Raw genomic sequence first — 21902 nt, 5'->3', positions numbered from 1 at the left:
CCGTATTGAAGATCATTTTGTTAATGATGGATTCCAGAAGTGCCCGAATGAGCAAACTTTATTCACCAAGAGGAGCAGTGAATGTAAAGTGTTGATAGTAAGTATTTATGTGGATGATCTTATTTACACTGGTGATGATGAGAATATGATGTTTGGTTTTAAGAATTCTATGATGAAAGTTTTTTATATGACTGATTTGGGGAGGATGAGATTCTTTCTTAGCATTGAGGTGTTACAGAGGTCGGATGGCAATTTTATTTGTCAAAAGAGGTATGCCATGGAAGTGTTGAAACGTTTTGGGATGTTTGAAAGCAAGTCAGTAAACATCCCAATTGTGCCAGGTTTTAAAATGAGTAGAGATAATCATGGAGTCACAATGGATGAGACTTATTTAAAAAAAATAGTGGGCAGTTTGATGTATCTCACAGCGACTCGTCCAGATATGATGTTCAGTATCAGTTTGATCAGCAGGTACATGGCTAAACCCACTGAGCTTCACTTACAAGCTGCCAAAAGGATTTTGAGATACTTAAAAGGCATAACAAATTATGGGATTTTGAATAAGAAGGGAGGGGAAGAAGAAGAGCTGCTTGCTTTCACGGATAGTGACTATGCAGGTGACATAGATGATCGTAAAAGCACGTCTGGTTATGTGTTTCTTTTAAGCTCAGGTGCAGTATCATGACTGTAAAAAAAGCAACCTATAGTTACGATGTCAACCACTAAAGCGGAATTCGTGGCTGCTGCTGCTTGTGCCTGTCAGGCAATATGGATGAGGAGAGTGTTAAAGTAGTTGGGACATGAACAGAAGAGTTGCACCACTATCATGTGTGACAATAGTTCAACAATTAAGCTTTCAAGAAATCTAGTTATGCACGGAAGGAGCAAGCACATTGATGTACAGTTTCATTTCTTGAGAGATCTTACAAAAGATGGTGTTGTTAAATTAATTCATTGCGGAACTCAAGAGCAAGTGGCTGATTTGATGACAAAGTCATTAAAGTTAGAAGCATTTCAGAAACTCAGGAAGATGATGGGGGTGTGTGAAGTCACTGGTATAAACTAATGCAGTTTGCATTTAGTTTAAGGGAGGGTATGAAAGAGTCGTTTGGGTTTTACTTAGTCTGCTTTCTGTTTCAATAAATCATAGTCTTTGGGGATGTTGTTATTTGACTTATTCTTTGTTAAACACGTAGCTAAGATAATGGCTAACGTGTCCTATTTATATGCTTTCTGTTAGTGCTGAAAATGGCTATTAAAAGCCAAGTTGAGTTTCAATAAAAGATGACATTCAGTCCACTTTATTAAGCTTTCGTTACTGCAGTCAATTGATTCTAATATTAGGTACTATTTTTTAAATGGTATTTTCTAAAAGAGTAATAATATAATTACAAATGATATTATTATACAAAATGATGGTGCATAACATGATTGATTTGAATAAAGATGTCTAGTAATGAAAAAAAAATCATGTGACCTATGTGGAATTACAAAAATAGTTTGCAATATTACACGAGTTTTTTTTTTTTAATAAAAAATTCCGTTATATATATATATAATTTTGGCTCTAATGGTCTATCTCTGACTTTTAAAGATTCAGGAGTGATTAAAGTTTATGTTGTTCTCTTTTTGCCCTTGTTCTCTCACTGTTTATTTATTTTTCTCCTCACAGTCTATATTTGACTTTGGTTAATGACTAAAAAGAATACCTACCCTGAAAAGTAACATTCAAAATCATTTATAAAATTATTTTTAAGTTATATTTATATTTATGATAAAAATTGTAGAAAGTCACGTAAGTACTACGCTTTTTTCAGAAAGTCACCTAAGTACTACCATTTTTTTTTTGTATGAAGTCACTCAAGTACTACTTTTTTCTTTTTTTTTGTTTCCCAGGGAATCAGTTAAGTTCTTGTTTTAGAAGGTCCTACCAAACACCTCTTTGAGTTTTGATCAATTCAATTATTGAGAACAATTTTTATTTCTCCAAAAATCTATTAAAAAAAAAGTACCTAACGCTCCATTTCATTTACCAAATTTTCGATGGACTCCAAACAGTGTTTCCTTATCAATAGCCACGAGTCAAAATGAGCAGGCTATATATGAGTAGCTTATAATGGACTTACAGATTCTTCTACGTTTCATCATTTCCAGCTTCATATATAACAAAATAATAATAATAATGATAATAAATAAAACAATTGTTGCCGTCAATTTAATTTGTCAAAAGTGATTTAGTGTTATGAAGCAAGTGCGTGAGAAATGCTACAGTACTTCACTTGCTACTTAATAGGAAAATTGATTCCAATCGCATGCTGTAGTTAGCAATGAAACTGAAAGCGATGATTGAGTCAATAACTCATATTCAGTGTTTCCAAAGGTGACCGAGTTAATTATTACATCATTTAAGAATCAACTTAAATTTGCCTCTTATTATTATTCGAATTCAGGCGATTGTGCCAACCAAGCTGACTTGGGGGTATTATAGAATATTTAGTACTTCATATGGAATCCATGTAAGTAAAATACTGCTTAATCCATGTAATTAAAATACAGTTTTCTCAAATGCTTTCATTTTACAAAGAGTAACAATCTAATAATTATAATCAGACTTCAATCAAACATATTGTTGAGACATATGTATTTTAAATTGATACATCGGATCCGTCCGCGTAGGCATTAGGTTGAGCTTTGGCTCTTAGTTGGACAATTTGTAATTGTACTATATCTACAATGTAATATTCACAAAAGAGAACTGGAGTGGAGCTATTTAGACCCCTCCATTAATATCTTCAAACCCCAATTATTATTTTTATTTTTACTACAATTTCACTGTTAACCAAAATTACTGAAATGGGAATCAAAATGCTTTACAATTTCTGGACAATCATCCTCAACTCAAAATACGAGCAGCCTCTACCCTCTCTGTTGCTTTTGATTTGATCAACTATTCAACTTTCAAATTCTTCTCCACCAATTTCTACAGCTATTTCCCAAGTCCCTTCCGAAAACGATCTTCGAAGAAAAATGAAATTCGTAAAAACAAGAAGTCACTTTTATTGTTTATTCATTGGTATCAAAGTAACAATACGTTGAGAAGAAACTTCTCTTATCTTCTACATAAATTACTCTATATAGGGTGTGTTGGAGAATTAACAAATAAAACACACAAAAAACACACTATTTTATTTCTTCAACAACACTCCTCACCAATTAAAACTCTTATTTTTCACTCTCTACACCTTAGAGATTTTGGTACTTCACTTGATTCATAAACCAAAGGGGAGAGATGGTATTTATACATTAAACAAACTAATCACAACCATTCATTTATTCAACTACTACACAAATCCTCATCATTCATTAAAACCTACCACTCACCTACTTCACCAACCACACCTAACACAAATAATTCAAACCTCACCAACCATACCTACTCATGGAATCTTCCATGAGTAGGGCTTGAATTTATTCATTTTGGATCAAGTTTATGATCCAACAAGGTGTTTCTTAACTTGTTATTTGTTCTGACCTAGAAGAAAAACAAAGGTTCTCAAGGCCATTCGGAGAAATGAAGCTTGTTATCAACAGTTAATGATCAAAGCCAATACAATCTGGAGAGTTTTGATGTCCATTTCAGTAGTTTTCGTTAAAAACAAATTTGTAATTAAACTGAAAATACTAACCGGGGCTTTATGAGAATTATTTAAAGCCGAATGCAGAGCTGTTTAGATTGGGGCTGAAAAATAAATAAACACTACCATGAGCTCAAAATTCTTTGCCGCTTGCTCACACAAAGTTAGCTGTGTTGCATCATCTGTAAATAAGAGTGTACTGTTTTTACAAACAAATAAGAGTGTACTGTTTTGCATGGCTTGAGAGTGGCTTGGGATTATGGCTTTAGACGTCTTCAAGTGGGAGTGGATAATAAGAGCGTAGTGCATCTTTTGGAAAGGGCTCATCCTTCAACCAACGAAAATGCAATTCTTGTCAAAGCTATTCGGGAATTATTAGCACGTGATTAGATCGTCCACATGGAGCATGTGTACAGAGAGGCAAATAGTGCTGTGGATTTCCTTGCTTCCTATAGCCTAACTACACCCATAGGCTTGCATGTTCTTCTTTCTCCTCCCCCTGCTATTGTTGGTTTACTTTGTAATGATACTTATGGGATTGCACACTCTCGTTTAGTATTGCATTAGCTCTTCGTGAGCCCTTCTTTAATAAAAAATATATATTCTTTGTTTTAGAGTAGGACTCTAAAGTAAAAATATTATTACGTTCTTTTTCACACAACACTAAAAACTAAAAAAACCCTTAAATCTAAATTAATTACTTACAGCAAACAATGGCTATTTAAGTTTTGAAAACTCTGTCATTTATCTCAATGTATTTTTTGTACTAAAAAAGTATTTTTCATACAATAAGAATAGTACTATTTGAAATAAATATCGTGACATTGATCTTTAACCAATTAAGTACTCATTAATATGATTATTAAGCTTCAAGTAAATTTAGAAAATGTGTCTGTGGCATGATATATCAAGAAATTTATTGGCTACGAAATATATGTTATTTATCTCATGAAATTATTAGTTATGTGAAGGATTTAATTTATTAATTGCTTAAATAATGTCCCCATCAAGAAAAAAAAAATGGAAACAAAATTGACTAGAAAAAAAAATTGAAAATATCCTTTGTGTAATTATAAACAATTGTGGCAATAAAGTAAAATACCATTTCACTACAAATATCGCACCATGCAAGGACACATTAATTTGTACACATTCTTTTGCACCAAGTATTTGTAGCATGTCATATATTCATAAGAGTGTGTGTGCGTGTCTATATATATATTCGCCAACTACTCTACTATTGATTGATCACTCCTTAACCCCAAACCCAAGAAGGAAAGATTCAGGAAAGTCGATTGGCGTGAAACGATAAAAGCTTATTTAATGATAGGTCAGGCCTTCAGAAAGACTTTTTTGTACCATCTTAATCTTTTAGTTTTCACTTTAAAAAAAAAAAGTAAGACAGTAAAGTAACAAAAAGAAATTACATTAGAAATTTCCTTTGTTTATGAAAAGTACAAATGCATCAATGTAGTACAAATAGGCATTAATGATGTAACTAGTTGCAACATCACTAAATATAAACCATCCATCTTGCAGGGCTAAGTCTCCAAGATAAAATGGCACCAACTAATGGCTCTATCCTCGCAACTGAGTCCTGGGATATTGCTGATTTTGTTATAAACACAGGTCATGGAGTCAAGGGTCTCGCCGAAATGGGACTCAAAAGCCTCCAAAAACAATTTCACCAACCCTTACAAGAAAGACTCAGTGAGAAGAAAATCTTGGGTCAAGTATCAATTCCCTTCATTAATAAGTTAAAATGGGAGAGTCCTGAAGTCGCAAAATCCATTTGCGATGCCGCTGAGAGTTGGGGATTTTTCCAGATTGTGAATCATGGTGTGCCCCTGTAAGTACTCGAGACAGTAAGGGAAGTGTTTTAGACAGATTTTAGGTGCAAAGGAAAAAAAGAAAAACCTATCTAAAACAATAAATTTATTTTATAGGACAACCAGAGTACCTCATTAGGTCGTTGTTTGTGATATTTTTAAGATCCGAAAAGAGGTAAGCAGAGTGGGGGGATGGTGATGACAGTGAGAGGTTGAAATCTGGAGATGAGGTCTCTTAAGGTGAGCTTTTAACCTGCAAAACAATGCAAATAAGGTTAGAGGTGAAGCCATGGTGCCCCGGCATTCACTTCGATGCTCAAGTCAACAACTGAAGCTTTCTTATGGTGACGCAAGCTTGCCAACCCTCTGAAATCGTGGTTTAAGATTGAAGAAGGCTTTTTGTGGAGTATGTGTGATCATAAATGATGAAAATAAACCTAGATGTCTTTATATATATAGTACATTGGCTGCCACGTGGCGTATTTTCAATGGTTTTTGGTTGTCCTTTTACCTTTTTATGATTTTGGGCCATTTGGGAGCATGCTTGAGGCGCAAGAAGGCGTTTCATGACATATTTTATCCCTTTGGATACGTGGCGTAGGCTGGAGAGTGGTCCGAAGTACCTCAACAAAAGTTGTCTGGTAAGGCGGCTAAGGACCACTATCCTAGGGGCAGCGTCCTTCACTTTTTGACAGTGGTGATAGTCGGCTGTCACTACTTTTTCGACATGATATTTTGATATCTAATTTTTACAAAATCCAATATTATATTTTAGGCGATGGAGACGTTTCTCATGACCAACTTTTTAGATATGTTTCCTTAATTGTTTCGCTTATGATCTATTGAGTACCTTGGGTACCGAGTTTTGTGGGGGTAGGCCGAGTACCCCGGGTACCGAGTTTTGGGGGGTAGGTCGAGTACCCCGGTTACTGAGTTATAAGGGGTAGATCGGATACCTCAGAGGTGTACAGTGATTGTCATGGAGCCTCATTGACACGTGGCATTCTACTACAATCTTTTCTGTTTCTTCCCAAACATGAAGCAACTCACAGGTTTTTTGTGTAACCAGCAGAGGAGAAGAGGAAGTACTCAAAGGAGAATTCACCAACCAATAATGTCAGGTTCGGCTCAAGCTTTGTTCGTCATGTGGAAAGGGCTCTAGATTGGAAAGACTCTCTGAGCCTGTTTTATGTTTCTGAGGAAGAAACTGCTGCTTTTTGGCCTCCTGTTTGCAAGCAAGTGCCAATAAATACATGAATATTTTAAATGTACTGTTTAAAATTGAAGTTGGCAACTATAGCTTATAAGCTATAACATTAAAGTACTTGGTAAAAAATAATTGTTATGACTTGGAAATAAAATTAATTTCATCCACCACTTGTATGATGAAGAACTTATAATATATTCATTATTTTTCTCAAACTTATTATTTAAAAGTCATATTTACTAACCACTGACTTTTATTTACTGTTTTTTTTTTAAAACAACAAACTATATCTTTTAAGTTAGAGCATTTGAAAGCCAAATAAGGCCAAGATTGTGGACTAAATGTTACGATTTTGTTTTTTTTTTCTTTCGGCCTGTAGGGATGAAATGCTGGAGTACAGGAAGAGTTCTGAAGTTCTCATCAAACGTTTAATGCATGTGCTAGTCAAGGGGCTAAACGTCAAAAGAATTGATGAAATAAGAGCCCTTATGTTGTTGGGTTCAAGAAGAGCAACCTCAACTACTATCCTATGTGTCCGAATCCTGAACACACAGTGGGAGTAGGCCGTCATTCAGATATTTCAACATTCACTATCCTCCTCTAGGATGACATCGGGGGACTTCACGTGCGAAAAGACAATGTTAATGGCTGGATTCATGTCTCTCCAATTAGCGGATCATTCATTATCAACATTTGAGATGCATTGCAAATCATAAGAAACGGTCGATACAAGAGTTTTGAGCACTATGTGATTGGCAATGGAAGCCAGAACAGGATTTCGGTCCCCCTTTTCGTGAACCTGAAACCTGAAGCCATACTCTGTCCTTTTCCTAAAGTTCTTGCAAATGGGGAGAAGCCACTGTATAAGCCAGTTCTGTGCGCAGACTATTCCAGGCATTTCTATACCAAGGCACATGATGGGAAAACTATCGACTTTGCAAAGATAAGCAACGTTTGCGATGAAAATATGTGAATGCCTAGCCAATTGTTATCTTGATAAAAATAAAGGTCATGAAGGTTGAATTCCATGACTAATGTTGAGACCAGTTCTTCACTCCTGGATATCAAAATATATGCGTTGTTTTAAGGTTTTACTCATGTTGCAACACTCTATGATTCAATTTTTCATTTCAATAAATTGAATTTGTCTTTATTCACATTGTTTTCCTAGCTAGTTTAGTATTTTCTTGTTTACGTATTTATCATCCTTATCTGTTTTCCAGAGCCAATATAAAGGCATCTACATTGTACAATTTTATGACTCACATAAACTGTAGGACTTAAGGTGCTATAAACAAATCAAACAACCTCAGATCCTGCCCAAGATCACCAACCAAATTTACCAAGATGCTTCAAGATTGATGACTGAAGAATTTGACTAAGTTTAATCAATGGAATGTGACGACTAACCAACAAACTATATTTACTGTTTTTACTGTAAATAATATATTCATTATTTTTCTCAAACTTATTATTTAAAAGTCATATTTACTAACCATTGACTTTTATTTACTGTTTTTTTTAAAACAACAAACTATACCTTTTAAGTTACACCACTTGAAAGCCAAACAGGGCCTAAGATTGTGGACTAAACGTTACGATTTTGTTTTTTTCTTTGGGCTTGTAGGGATGAAATGCTAGAGTACACGAAGAGTTCTGAAGTTCTCATCAAACGTTTAATGCTGTGCTAGTCAAGGGGCTAAACGTCAAAAGAATTGATGAAATAAGAGCCCTTATGTTGTTGGGTTCAAGAAGAGTCAACCTCAACTACTATCCTATGTGTCCGAATCCTGAACATACAGTGGGAGTAGGCCGTCATTCAGATATTTCAACATTCACTATCCTCCTCCAGGATGACATCGGGGGACTTCACGTGCGAAAAGATAATGGTAATGGCTGGATTCATGTCTCTCTAATTAGCAGATCATTCATTATCAACATTTGGGATCCATTGCAAATCATAAGCAAAGGTCGACACAAGAGTATTGAGTACTGTGTGATTGCCAATGGAAGCCAGAACATGATTTTGGTCCTCCTTTTCGTGAACCCGAAACCTGAAGGCATACTCTGTCCTTTTCCTGAAGTGCTTGCAAATGGAAAGAAGCCATTGTATAAGCCAGTTCTGTGAGCAGACTATTCTAGGCATTTCTATACCAAGGCACATGTTGGGAATAAAACTATCGACTTTGCAAAGATAAGCAACGTTTGCGATGAAAATATGTGAATGCCTAGCCAATTGTTATCTTGATAAAAATAAAGAGCAAGGTCTTGAAGTTTGATTTCCAAGACTAATGCTGAGACCAGTTCTTCACTCCTGGATATCAAAATATATGCGTTGTTTAAGGGTTTTACTCATGTTGCAACACTCTATTTACTGAATTCAATTTGTCATTTCAATAAATTGAATTTGTCTTTATTCACATTGTTTTCCTAGCCAGTTTAGTATTTCTTGTTTACGTCATATTTATCATCCTTATCTGTTTTCCAGAGCCAATATAAAGGCATCTGCATTGTACAATTTTATGACTCACATAAACTGTAGGACTTAAGGTGCTATAAACAAATCAAACAACCTCAGATCCTGCCCAAGATCACCAACCAAATTTACCAAGATGCTTCAAGATTGATGACTGAAGAATTTGACTAAGTTTAATCAATGGAATGTGACGACTAACCAACCAGAATCAAAGAAAAAAAAAGATATAGAATGAACAAAGAACAAGAGAGATTTTACGTGGTTCAGCGGGATTTCTCTAACTTACATCCACCGGAAGGCAAATATGATCAGTCTTATTGATTCTCAAGATGATTTACAGAGCAATGCCATGAGCTACAATACAAGATCTGGACTCCTCATTTATACCAGCCCTTTCTCTCTCTATAGCTCTCTAATCACCCAAAACCGTTGAACCAGAACCAGCTGCTTCACCACAGCTTCATAACGAACCCAGAGCATTCCCAGCAACTCACGTGAGTTCCTTGTGCATTAACGGCATTTAACGAACCTTGTGAGCTGTTTACAAACACGTGATATTCACTTGCTTAACTCAAAGCTATACGGTACACTTATATGTCGTTTCAAGGAGTGTTTTATTTGCTCATCAAAACGCACGTATTTCTTGTCGTTTGGCTTAAGTGATTCCAGCTTCAAAACACAAGATCCTCTGTCGTTTTGAATCTCTGGATTTGCTTCCATACTCAACATAAACCTATTGTTTTATCTAAGAAAGACTTTGGTTGAAGGAATCGGCCTACCATAAAAGATAGTCAATGAACCTTATCTCATTGGCATGTTAGTACATAAGTTTAGACATAATCTATTTATTTTCGGCTAAAATTATTCATATATTTGTAAGTATTAGTTAACTTAAATCAATTTTAAATTATACCAAGCTCCGAAATGTCAGATTTGGAATCGGCGAGCTCCTCCTATGGGCTAAATAAAGATAAATTGTAATAGCTTCTCAAAAGGAAATCCAGGTGATGCTACTTGTGGGGCTATTTTTGGGGATCATCTTTAGGGGCACGTAGGCAGTTTTGGTTTGTTCTTAAGTCATGAGTCGGCTTTTTTAACCGAACTTATGCCAACAGTCGGATAAGACTTTGGCTTCAGGGGGATTCATTGGTGGTGGTTTATTGCTTTAAGCGTAATGACTTTAATTCGCCATAAACTCTTTGAATTATATAATATTTCAGAGATAATACAACTAATTAATGCATATATTATATGTGTAATTAAATTTAATATAATCACCACTTGTATTCTTTAATTGTCAATGTGGGAAGACCATTCTTCCAATAATCTATATAATAAAACCTCATATTTAATTGAGTACAACTCTTTGATATTTTATATCATATATGTTTATCAATTTTATTATAGTTTGTGATGTTTTTATATGAAAAATATTCATAAAAATTATGAAGATAAATAATGCTAATTTGAGCAAAATAAAAAGATAAAAATAATAATAGTCTGCCACTATATATTATCACAAGTTATATACAGATGGGTAATAATGCTAATTATTAAATTTTATTTAGTTAAGGATGATAATTAATTAATTAGATAGGAATATTTTGAAAAATATCTTTTAATGATAGCATTCAAACTTTTTAGATTAAATAAAAAGCTAAAAAAATTAGTTTAATAACTTAATGACTTAATTGCTGAAAATCTTTATTAAGTTGAAAAAACAAATAGACTTAATGACGTAACTAACTAAAATTAAGTCAATTAACTCATTAAGTAAAAAAAACAAACAAACCATTATAAAATAAGTCATCTTACCTTTTTAAACTTCCTATTTTGAACCTTTAATATTTTAACAGAATGACAATTATGTCTTTTTTTTTCATAAACCATAATATATAAATTAACTATCAGATATCACATTATTATCAGCATAATCAAGTTACCCCAATAGCAATTAGATCATCGCAATCATGGCATTGCACAATTATATCAAGAGGCATGCACAATGTGATCTTTATTTTGACAACATTGAAAATAATTCTAGTTTAATCATTGATGAAGGCATAAAAAGAGATAATGACACTTCAAAAGAGTATCACTATACTAATGTCTCTAGATCACAATAAATGAAAATTTTAAGGAATATTATTACAACAAGTTTAATGTGAATATAATGCATATTAGTTTTTATTTTTAATGGATTATATAGTAGCATGAATTTTTATCATATTTTATGTAACAAATTATGAAGTTCATTAGATTATATTTAATTAAGTCTTTTTTTTTCACTTTATGTGACTTTACATATTAAAAAGAAAAGGCATCTCTAAACAATTTATTAAATAAAATTTAAAAATCTGGATATAGCCTGCATCTTCCAAGAAAAATCTAGATCTGTATATTAAAAAATGTGGATCCAGATGTGGAAAGTTGTGATCCACACGGATCCGAATTCGGATCTAGATGTAAGTGCATCCAGAAAACTAAATATCTAGATCCGGTTAAATTTTATTTTAAATGAAAAATCAAATTAAAAACATATATTAAAAATTAAATTTTATTTATGGATTTATGATTTTGTATGTTATTCATGTTAAATTATTAATTATTGAATTTTATTTTATACTATTAAGTAAATTATTGAGTTTTAAATTATATATTAAATTATTAATTTTTTTATTTTTTGGATCCAGATATATGAAATATCCACCTACATCTGTTTGCAAGTATTACCCACATCTAGATTCACATTTTTTTTTCAAATTTGGATGTGGATTTGGATATAGAAAAATAAATATAGATCTAGATCCGGATGCACTTATATATATGTGGATCCGGATCCGAATTTTGCCAATCCTAGGCAATAGTCTAACCTCAACGAAGAAAAATTCTTTAAGAGCCACAAAGTTTTATGATTTGTTATATAAGAACGTGAATTTCATTATTTTTATAGTATGTCCTAGATTCGATCTCTCCTAAAATAATTGAAATACCTTTTATACTTACGTTACTCTTACAAGGGATTTTTAAATTCAATATGAAAGGAGTAATTTACCATTTCAATTGAACAAAGCATATCTTTATTGAAGAAAATAAAGACACTATTGTCACTAGTAATGGAATGTTACAAAATCGCCACAATTGATGAATATATAGTAATAACTTTTTCATGGTTTATTTCCTTTACAATTAGACTTGCTCCTTCTTTAATAATTGTATCAAATTATTCTATTATTTCACCTACTCTCTATTATTGAAATTAAAAAAGAATTTCAAGAAATAATATTTCATGATACGTACAATTTTATAATTTCTATTATAATTACGTTAACCATCTCCAATGCATAACACCATTTTGGCATAACACCAACACTAAAAATGTACATTTTTCACATCAAATTACTATTTCATCTCTAACTCATTTAAACCAAAAAAAATATTCTTCTTTTATTCCTTTAATTCTCAAGAATTAATTCAATTAACACAATAAATATTACTATTAATATAGATAATTAAGTAATAAGTAATTTTATATCGATTAACAAAAAAAATATAGAAAATTATTAAATTTGCATTTAATTAACTAAATTAGTACATTATGAAAATTAAACATTACATTAGTATAGAAAAATACAATAACAATAAATAACAACAATAATGATCTTGGAGGATCTAATAATGATCTCCCACATTACTAAATAATTGTTCTAATTTATGCTAGTAGTAGTAGCTTTTTTAATTTGTGTTAATTTAATTTTGTATTTTTAATTTTGTAATATGTAATCTAGTAATTAATGTTATTGACATTTTATTTTTATTACTAATTTTTTAGTTGAATATTTTTTATTTAAAATATTAGTATAATATTGAAAAATTAAAAAAATAACAAAAATAATAATAATAACTTAAAATATTATATAAAATAGGACATATATGTAAATAAGATAATGTAATAAGGATATTTGAGACTTTTTATTCGTAGCACCAAATATGGTGCAAATGAATAGTGTTGCACCATATTTGGTGCAATACTATTCATTACACCATTTTAGTGTTATATTAGAGAAACATTTTACACCAAAATGGTGTAAAATGTGATTTGATGTTTGGTTTAGTGCTACATTGGAGATGCCCTTATAAGTTAATTTTTCATATTTTTTCTTTTTTTTAATTTTTAACACACACACACACACACACACACACACACACACACACACACATATATATATATATATATATATATATGTTGTTAAGAGTAAGGTTCGTGATGTTTAATTTGTTACTATATATTTTGCTGCTTCAACTGTACCGGACAGTAGAACAAATACCTACAATCAATTTTAATTTAGCCATGTTTTATTCAAAACCTGGATCCATCCAAATTTAAACATTTAGACTTAAGCTTGAACTGGGCTTGAGGTTGAAGACAAATACCAGAGTATCATTATACCATAAGGACGTAACATCATAATTACGATCATGACACCAATAAAGTTCTAAAAATAAATATCTATAAGGTTTCTGGTAACTTCAAAAAGATCTCGTAAAGTGTCAGAAAAAACATGCACAGAACACAAATACAATTTATTTATATGACAAATAGAAACAAGTACATAGAGCTTTGAAGCCAGAAAAAAACCCTTCATAACAATAAATTTATTTTTCCATAGCAGGAGTGAAGAACTGGCCTCAGCATTATTCACTGAATCCCACCTTCATCTCCGTGCACTTTATTTTCATCAAGATAACAATTAGCTAGGCATTCACTTATTTTCATCTCAAATGTCGCTTATCTTTGCAAAGTCGATAGTTTTCTTCCCATCATGTGCCTTGGTATAGAAATGCCTGGAATAGTCTGCGCACAGAACTGGCTTATACAGTGGCTTCTCCCCATTTGCAAGCACTTCGGGGAAAGGACAGAGTATGGCTTCAGGTTTTGGGTTCACGAAAAGGGGGACCGAAATCCTGTTCTGGCTTCCATTGGCAATCACACAATGCTCAACACTTTTGTATCGACCATTGCTCATGATTTGCAATGCATCACCAACGTTGATAATGAGTGATCCGCTAATTGGAGCGACATGAATCCATTCAGTACCGTTGTCTTTTCGCACGTGAAGTCCCCCGATGTCATCCTGGAGGAGGATAGTAAATGTTGAAATATCTGAATGACGGCCTACCCCAACTGTGAGTTCAGGATTGGGACACATAGGATAATAGTTGAGGTTAACTCTTCTTGAGCCCAACAACATAGGTTCTCTTATTTCATCAATTCGTTTCACGTTTAGCCCCTTTACTAGCACATGCATTAAACGTCTGATGAGAACTTCAGAACTCCTCATGTACTCTAACATTTCATCCCTACGGGCCGAAAGAGGGGGAAAGAAAAGAACGTACAAAAGCAAAATAATAACGTTCAGTATACAATCCAAGTACATGAAAGAGTGTGTGTGTATGTGTGTATGTATATTGGCACTTACTTGCAAACAGGAGGCCAAAAAGCAGAAGTTTCTTCCTCAGAAACATAAAACAGGCTGAGAAAGTCTTTCCACTCCAAAGCCCTTTCCACATGAGGAACAAAGCTTGAGCCGTATCTGACATTATTTATTGGTGAATTCTCCTTTGAGTACTTCCTCTTCTCCTCTGCCGGTAACGCGAAAAACCTGTGGGTAGCTTCCTTTACTCTCTCGAGTACTTCCAGGGGCACACCATGATTCACAATCTGGAAAAATCCCCAATTCTCAGCGGTATCGCAAATGGATTTTGCGACTTCAGGACTCTCCCATTTTGACATATCAATGAGGGGAATTGACACTTGGTCCAGGATTTTTTTCTCACTGAATCTTTCTTCCAAGGGTTGGTGAAATTGTTTTGGCAGGCTTTTGAGTCCCATTTCGGAGAGTCCCTTCACTCCGTGACCTTTGTTTACAACAAAATCAGTAAGATCCCAGGACTGGGTTGCCAGGATAGAGCCATTTGTTGTTGCCATATATTTTTGCTTGGACTTAGTATCACAAGAAGTGTGAATTATACTCAGTGCTGGTGCAATTGCTGGAACGTTAATTTATAGTCTAGATTATCAGAAGATCAAGAATGGGAAAGTAAAACGTGGCTCAAGTTCAACTACCCTTGATTATTCTTTTTTTTGCTTTTGGTTAGAAGTCTAGTAGGCACGCGTGGTAGAAAAAGGAGATAGGGAAAAATTAGGTTGTAACAAACATTGTATGTCAGTATATGTCGTTAGTAAGGGCGCAATGAAGTTCATGGCCATATCTTCCTTCGATTTATTCATTATTATTATTTTTAAGGACAAACCTATGGTACCACAGTTGTATGGTACCACAGCTGGATCCAACTATTAGATCTAGCCCACAGTTGTCACCAGAGCTAGATCCAATGGCTGGATCCAACTGTGGTACCATACAACTGTGGCACCATAGCTGGACCCTATTTTTAAATATATTTGTAGAAGTCGTTCAATGGCCTCAACAACCGCTTTCGTTGCCACGGAGGAAATGATGCCAAAATAAAAGAAAAAGAAAAACTGGAAATTAGAATAAAAAATCCTTTATAATTGAAATTGAAGTACGTCTCATTTTTTAACAATGTTATTATACGTCTTATTTTTTAACAATGTTATTAGGTTTCACAGTCTATTTTGTAACGATCCAAAATTTATAAGTACATTGTATAGTCTAGGCTTAAGCAGGGGTGGCTTTAGGTATAGGCGAACAAGGCAGTCGCCTAAGGCCTCATATTTTAAGAAGGTCTCATTTTTTGAGTATTTCCTTAATAATTCTCTAATTAATAAAATTTTTTAATACGTATTTTAAGAAATTAAGAGTTATTTTTGATAAAAAAAAATCTATTTTTGGAAACCTTAATTTTAAAGAAATATAATTAATAATATTATTTAACCATTAGTTGATTCATTATTATTATTTCCAAAAAATATTTACCTTTTTAATTATTCAATGTTAGAATCTTTGATTTTTAGTATTTCTTTTAATTTCTATTAAAAACCTTATAATCTCAAGAATTAGTAAATGAAAAAAATTTCTTGTTCTTTTCTCTACAAAGAAAATTATTATATTCATTGGTTCATGTAAAATAATTAGTTTCTTAAAATATAAAGTCCATTTTTGTTTTTGAACATCAATTCATCATTTCAAAATTTTGTACTCCATCATTTTAAATATTCTATTTGAAAAAAATATTGTTTTTATTTATTTGTCTGTTTGTTTTTAACGGTTTTAATGGAATAAAAAAATATATCTTCTTGACTATTTTTTAGGTTTTATTTTTAAAATTTTTTATCTCTTTTTATTATTATTGAAATTCAAAAATTAAAGATGAAATAAATTTTAATTCTTTTTATATGTCTTTGAGTATTGAAATTGCAAAATAAATAGAGGTCTCATAAGAAAATTTCGCCTAAGGCCCCTCAGACTCTAAAGCCAGCCCTGAGCTTAAGGATGGTTTGAATTTTCTTATCGTCTTCGGAATATGCTAGGCAGCTACGCCTCATGCATCTTACTCTTGATTTATCAGTCAATAAAGACTCTTTGGAATAATCAAAACACGATTTGTTTAAGAAGAAAGCAAGATGCTGCTCTCTGCTTTTAAAGATTTTGTATCATTCGTTTATAGTAATAATAGATGATTGAGATATAACGGCTGTTAGTGCTGTTGGAACACGACTTAATATTATCGTTGAATCGTAATTTGTCTATCAGTTTATTTGGATGAAGCGATTTTTCTAAAATGATATCAGGGTTAAGCTTTTGTGTTAGTTCTCCTACGTATAATATTTTATGGCTGGTTCACATTATTTCGTATAATCACAGCCTAAATAGTGGGGGAAATATCACCAGCCATAGATTTTGCACATAAAAGAATTAACAAGAAAGTTTAGCTCTGATAATATTTTAGAAAAATAGTAGGAAGTAACTAGGCAAGTGAAAAAGACCAATGAGTCAATGGATTATTTATGAGAGTAATTTCAGTTTATCTCTATTTAGAATGATAATGTTTAATTTACTTCCAAAACCATGAAAACATCAATGTACTTCTATCTGCCGTCAAGAGGATAAAGAGAAAAAAATTCCATCAGCGCACCTCTTCATTTGTCATCATCTTTAAAAAAAAAAAGGAATAATTTAAGGTTTTTCAAACTTTTAAGGAGTAAATTCAAGATAGTTGAAATTGTTTATACTTTAAAAATTACTTTTTACATTGTAAATTTTAATAATTTTTTTTTTACAAAAATATCCATGATCTAATTTACTACTATGGATAATATATTATGAGTAAATATAAATAGTTACTTTGTACACCCATCTAGTACACTCGATATTCAACTTACAATTTTTTACAACAAATTTTACTTCTAACATATTAACAATACAAATTTTATAAAGGACCAATCAATAATTTAGGATATTTTAACTTCAACTTTTTTTTAATAATTTTCAAGTATTTAAAAAAAAGAAGAAGAAATGTTTGGCGAATGTTTTTGTCAATATTTTAAAAAATTAAGAAAAATCTCATTGTCCTGTATTGATAGTGGTAAGATGAATAAGTTTGGAGTTGATTTTTTTTTTTCTAGAAAATGAATTAAAACCTTTTATGAATAATGAATTTTGATGAATATGAATAACTAATATTTACTTGAACACTTTCTGCCCAAAAAAAAGGAAAACTTTTAATTCTTGTTCTATTATTCTTTTTTCATTTTAGTTTTGGTGAGTTGAGTATTTTTCTAACTAGTAAATAAAGATAACTAATTTAGATAGCTATTTTTGGTGAATGAAGGATTTTACTAATTATATATAGGGTGAGGGCTGTTTTGACATTTAAAAAAGTGTACAAACTAAATTTATTTTTTTTAGATTTAATTGATAGGTGTAGAGTAATAAAGTGTTCAAAATAATTTTTAATGTGTAAAATAACCTAACCCATTAAAAATAATCATTCTATTCGGCAGATGAATTGAAATTTACTCCTCTTTATAATAATGATTTTATAGGGAGCAATCACCTCTAACTTATTTACAAATGAGGGGTGATTATACTGACTTGTGATGTGGATAATACAAATAAGGGATTTTACTATTTCCACCATCAATTCAATATGGCTTTTTATAATATTACTCTGCTATTAAATGATTGCATAAAAGGTGGGGGACTATCATTGCTTAAAATCTAATTCAAATTTTTTTAACTTATTTTCCGGGCACTTTTCCCAGCTTGACTTATTTACGAAAATATGAAATAAAAATAAGAATAAAAATATTCTTTTGAGTCAAGCAATTTCTCTAATAACTATATAATTACTTCAGATCTTTATTAAATTTCTCAAATTAAATGTTTAATAGTTTATTTCAGATTTCCAATATATATCTTCTAAAAAAAAAAATCAATGAATATGAGAAATGTATGTAACTCACTCCTTCCGAAGCTCAATATTTGATCATACAAGTAAAGTGCGAATTGCCAAGTGCCAACTTCAAATCTGTCCAAAAAAGTTACTCTCCGTGAAGCACTGTTGGATGGCGAAATATGCTTCTTTCCCACATTTCCAGGGAAGAGCAAGGACTCTTATCCAGAAGCCCTCAAGTCCGACTCTGTCAAAATCTCACGTGTAATTTTTTTTTGTTTTTTTTCCTTTAGTTCCCTTTAATTTAGTCATCAACTACTGAAGGGACTAAATTCTCATGATGTCAGATTTGACGGTAGCTGGCTAGCATTTCTTCTTTTAGAAACCATTATATTGCGCGATGAGTGAAAATGAAACCAATTAAAGTAACCAAGATTGAATAAATCTCTTGGTTAGGCAGCGTTTGTTTTTTTTTTAAATCTTAATAAACTTGAATTAGTTTGAATTTTGAATAGAGTTGAATGTCTAAATTTGAATGACATGTTTGTTTTTTTGTCTCAATAGTTAAAAATAAATATTAAGTTTTTTTTTTAACTAAAAAAATCTGAAAATTAATAGTTTTACATTTATGCCCTTACAAATTATAATGTTAAACAAATAATAAATATCTCAAAGAATATAAATAAGCCAATAAATTATCATAACGTAATTCATATTCAATTGAGTACAACTCTTTAATATTTTATATCATATATGTTAATTAATTTTATTATAGTTTGTAATGTTTTTATATGAAAAATATTCATAAAAAATTATGAAGATAAATAATACTAATTTGAACAAAATAAAAAGATAAAAATAATAATAGTCTACCACTATATATTATCACAAGTTATATACAGATGGGTAATAATGCTAATTATTAAATTTTATTTAGCTAAGGATGAAAATTAATTAATTAGATAGGCATATTTTGGAAAATATCTTTTAATGATAGCATTCAAACTTTTTAGATTAAGTAAAAAGCTAAAAAAATTAACTTAATAACTTAATGACTTAATTGTTGAAAATCTTCATTAAGTTAAAAAACAAAAGCAGAGTTAGGTTGTGTTTGTTTTTTTATCTGAAATCTGAATAGGTCTGAATTTAGTTGAAGTGTGAATAGGTCTTAATAAAAATGTTTGATTGACATGTTTGTTTTTTCTTTTTCAACATCTGAAGAGAAAAACTTAAAAACTAGTAGTTTGACATAAATATCCTTTTAAGCAGTGCATATATTTATTCTTCACAATTTATAATTTTCACAGGTTGATTAGTTTGGTAGCATTAAAAAAAAAATATTATCATTGTTGATCTTAATTTAAATTTTTAATAAAAGATGTAATTATAACATCAAATTTATTATAAAGTCAACACTGTTATTTTATTTTTGATTCATTAGAATGGACATAATTTGATTTGTTCAATATTTTAGTTTAATTAATGTTATCATGTGAATAAAAATTTAAAGCAATTAAAAAAATGAGTGATGATACAGCCACAAACTCTTGTACAAACTTATCTTATACAAACTGATGTGGCATTAATTCATTGGTTGAATGAAAATATAAAATAATAGAAATAAATCATGTGGACCAAGAGATATTTAGTTCAACCAATGAATTAACGCCACATCAGTATGTACAAAATAAGTTTGTACAAGAGTTTGTGGTAATATCATTACTTTAAAAAAATAACTTCAAGAACAATACAAAAATATTAGGTTTACATACATAATATTATAAATGCATGAATTGTTAAGGGTATTTTTGAGATTTGAAATTAAAATTTTCCATTTAGACTTCAGACTTCAGATAAAAGTAAACTTTTTCTATTTTTTCTTTTCAGATAGAATTGTCGGATAATAAGTGGTAAGTTAAAAAAACAAACAACTTAAAATAAATAAATGTCTGAAAAAAAGGTTAAATTCAAACTTTAGACTAAAAAACAAACAACACCTTAATAACTTAACTGGTTGAAACTAAATCAATTAAATCATTAAGTTAAAACAAACAAACAGCCCCTAACTCTTTTCAAAATGAAATTTTCTCATGATCTTCATCTTTATGAGAATAGAATAATTTTCTTTCTATGACAATGAATTTAATAATTTTCTAGTAAGTTGTCACCATTACTTGTCCGTAGGAATGGCAACGTGTATCAAATATTTGGTGAGAAAATCCAATAATATTTCCTTTTTTCTCCTATTCATTCTCAGGTATTTTAGTGCAACTTGTTAAGCACGACACGATGAAATAGACGTACTCTCACTGAATTACGACATAAAATTGAATGGTGTCATGAGTGAAAGTGCAACTGTTTAAAGCCACCAAGATTGAATAGGCCTCCTATTTGATCTTTTGAATGTTGAAATTTCTCACCATCTCTATGACAAGAGCACAATTTTCTTTCTATAACCATTCAAATGCAGGGAATGCAATCAGTATCAAATATTTGCTAAGAAATTCAATATCGTTTCCTTCTTTCTCATATTAATTCCCAGTAAAGGTCTTTCAGGTCAATGTACGTAGTCAGAGTGTATGCATGAGATAGAGATGCGCATAGAAACTTAGCCAAAAATTAACACACGTCGATATCAACAGTGATGAGTCTAATTGGGCTTCTTGTTTTATCCTCATAAAAATCTCAAGTGCTCTCATTGTATAACATCATCCTATTAATTCATTACATCCATATTATGTGTGCCTATCAATTAAATGCCAAAAAATAGATACATAAGAAGAGCTTTATGTAATACAAGATCGGACCACATTGAGCCTTTTTTTTTACCATATTTGGTATTTTGATGAGTTTTGAAAATACTAGGGAGAAATGATTAATTTTAACAAATGAGATGCTAGTTTTAATCATTCTTTGTACTAAAAACATTAAGGAAAAAAATTCTAGTATATAAGAATCATTTATTTAAGAGAGATTGTCAATTTTCTCCTATTGAAATTATTATATACCAATTACCCTTTTATTGTTTTCATAATAGCCAATAACCTTCCTAACAGCATAATTTTATAATATTACCCATATTTTAAAGTATATTTTTATTCATATTTATGATAAATTAAATATATAAATAAAATGAAGTACTAAAAATGAGAAATATATATTTTGGTAAGAATAAAAAATTAATAATAAGGTATTTTTCTTTTAGTTTTTGTTATTTTTGAACATTTTTCTTATAATAAATATATTTTCATATTTCCAAGATAATTTATCAAGTAAATGACCCATTTACCCCTCTTTTCGTTTAAATTTTTTGTGCCAATAAGGTTTTTAGATGTTATGAAAATAATAAGGGTTAAGTAGTATATATTGACTTCAGT

General features: G+C 31.1%; 1 protein-coding gene and 2 pseudogenes across 1 annotated transcript; 2 read left to right on the top strand and 1 right to left on the bottom strand.

The window, feature by feature from the left end:
- Positions 1-5070: 5070 nt before the first annotated feature.
- On the top strand, positions 5071-7644 carry LOC102616832 (bi-functional coumaroyl CoA and feruloyl CoA ortho-hydroxylase Diox4-like; annotated as a pseudogene).
- A 643-nt stretch (positions 7645-8287) lies between these two features.
- LOC102617136 (bi-functional coumaroyl CoA and feruloyl CoA ortho-hydroxylase Diox4-like) lies at positions 8288-8895 on the top strand (annotated as a pseudogene).
- Positions 8896-13722: 4827 nt separating this feature from the next.
- LOC127900396 (bi-functional coumaroyl CoA and feruloyl CoA ortho-hydroxylase Diox4-like) lies at positions 13723-15166 on the bottom strand. The gene is made up of 2 exons (XM_052435357.1): positions 14628-15166; positions 13723-14508 (listed from the first exon to the last, which is right to left on the bottom strand). The coding sequence occupies exons 1-2, from the start codon at positions 15134-15136 to the stop codon at positions 13926-13928; spliced, it is 1092 nt and encodes a 363-aa protein (XP_052291317.1). The 5' UTR covers positions 15137-15166; the 3' UTR covers positions 13723-13925.
- Between the last annotated feature and the right edge of the window lie 6736 nt (positions 15167-21902).

Source organism: Citrus sinensis, chromosome 2 (assembly GCF_022201045.2).
Source record: "Citrus sinensis cultivar Valencia sweet orange chromosome 2, DVS_A1.0, whole genome shotgun sequence".
NCBI lineage: Eukaryota > Viridiplantae > Streptophyta > Magnoliopsida > Sapindales > Rutaceae > Citrus > Citrus sinensis.
This window is presented reverse-complemented; position numbering and strand designations above follow the sequence as displayed.

Coding starts and splice junctions, on each gene's coding strand:
- LOC127900396 (XM_052435357.1), bottom strand. CDS start 15,136: ATGGCAACAACAAATGGCTCTATCCTGGCAACCCAGTCCTGGGATCTT. Junction 14,509..14,627: donor TTTTGGCCTCCTGTTTGCAA/GTAAGTGCCAAT, acceptor TTCGGCCCGTAG/GGATGAAATGTTAGAGTACA.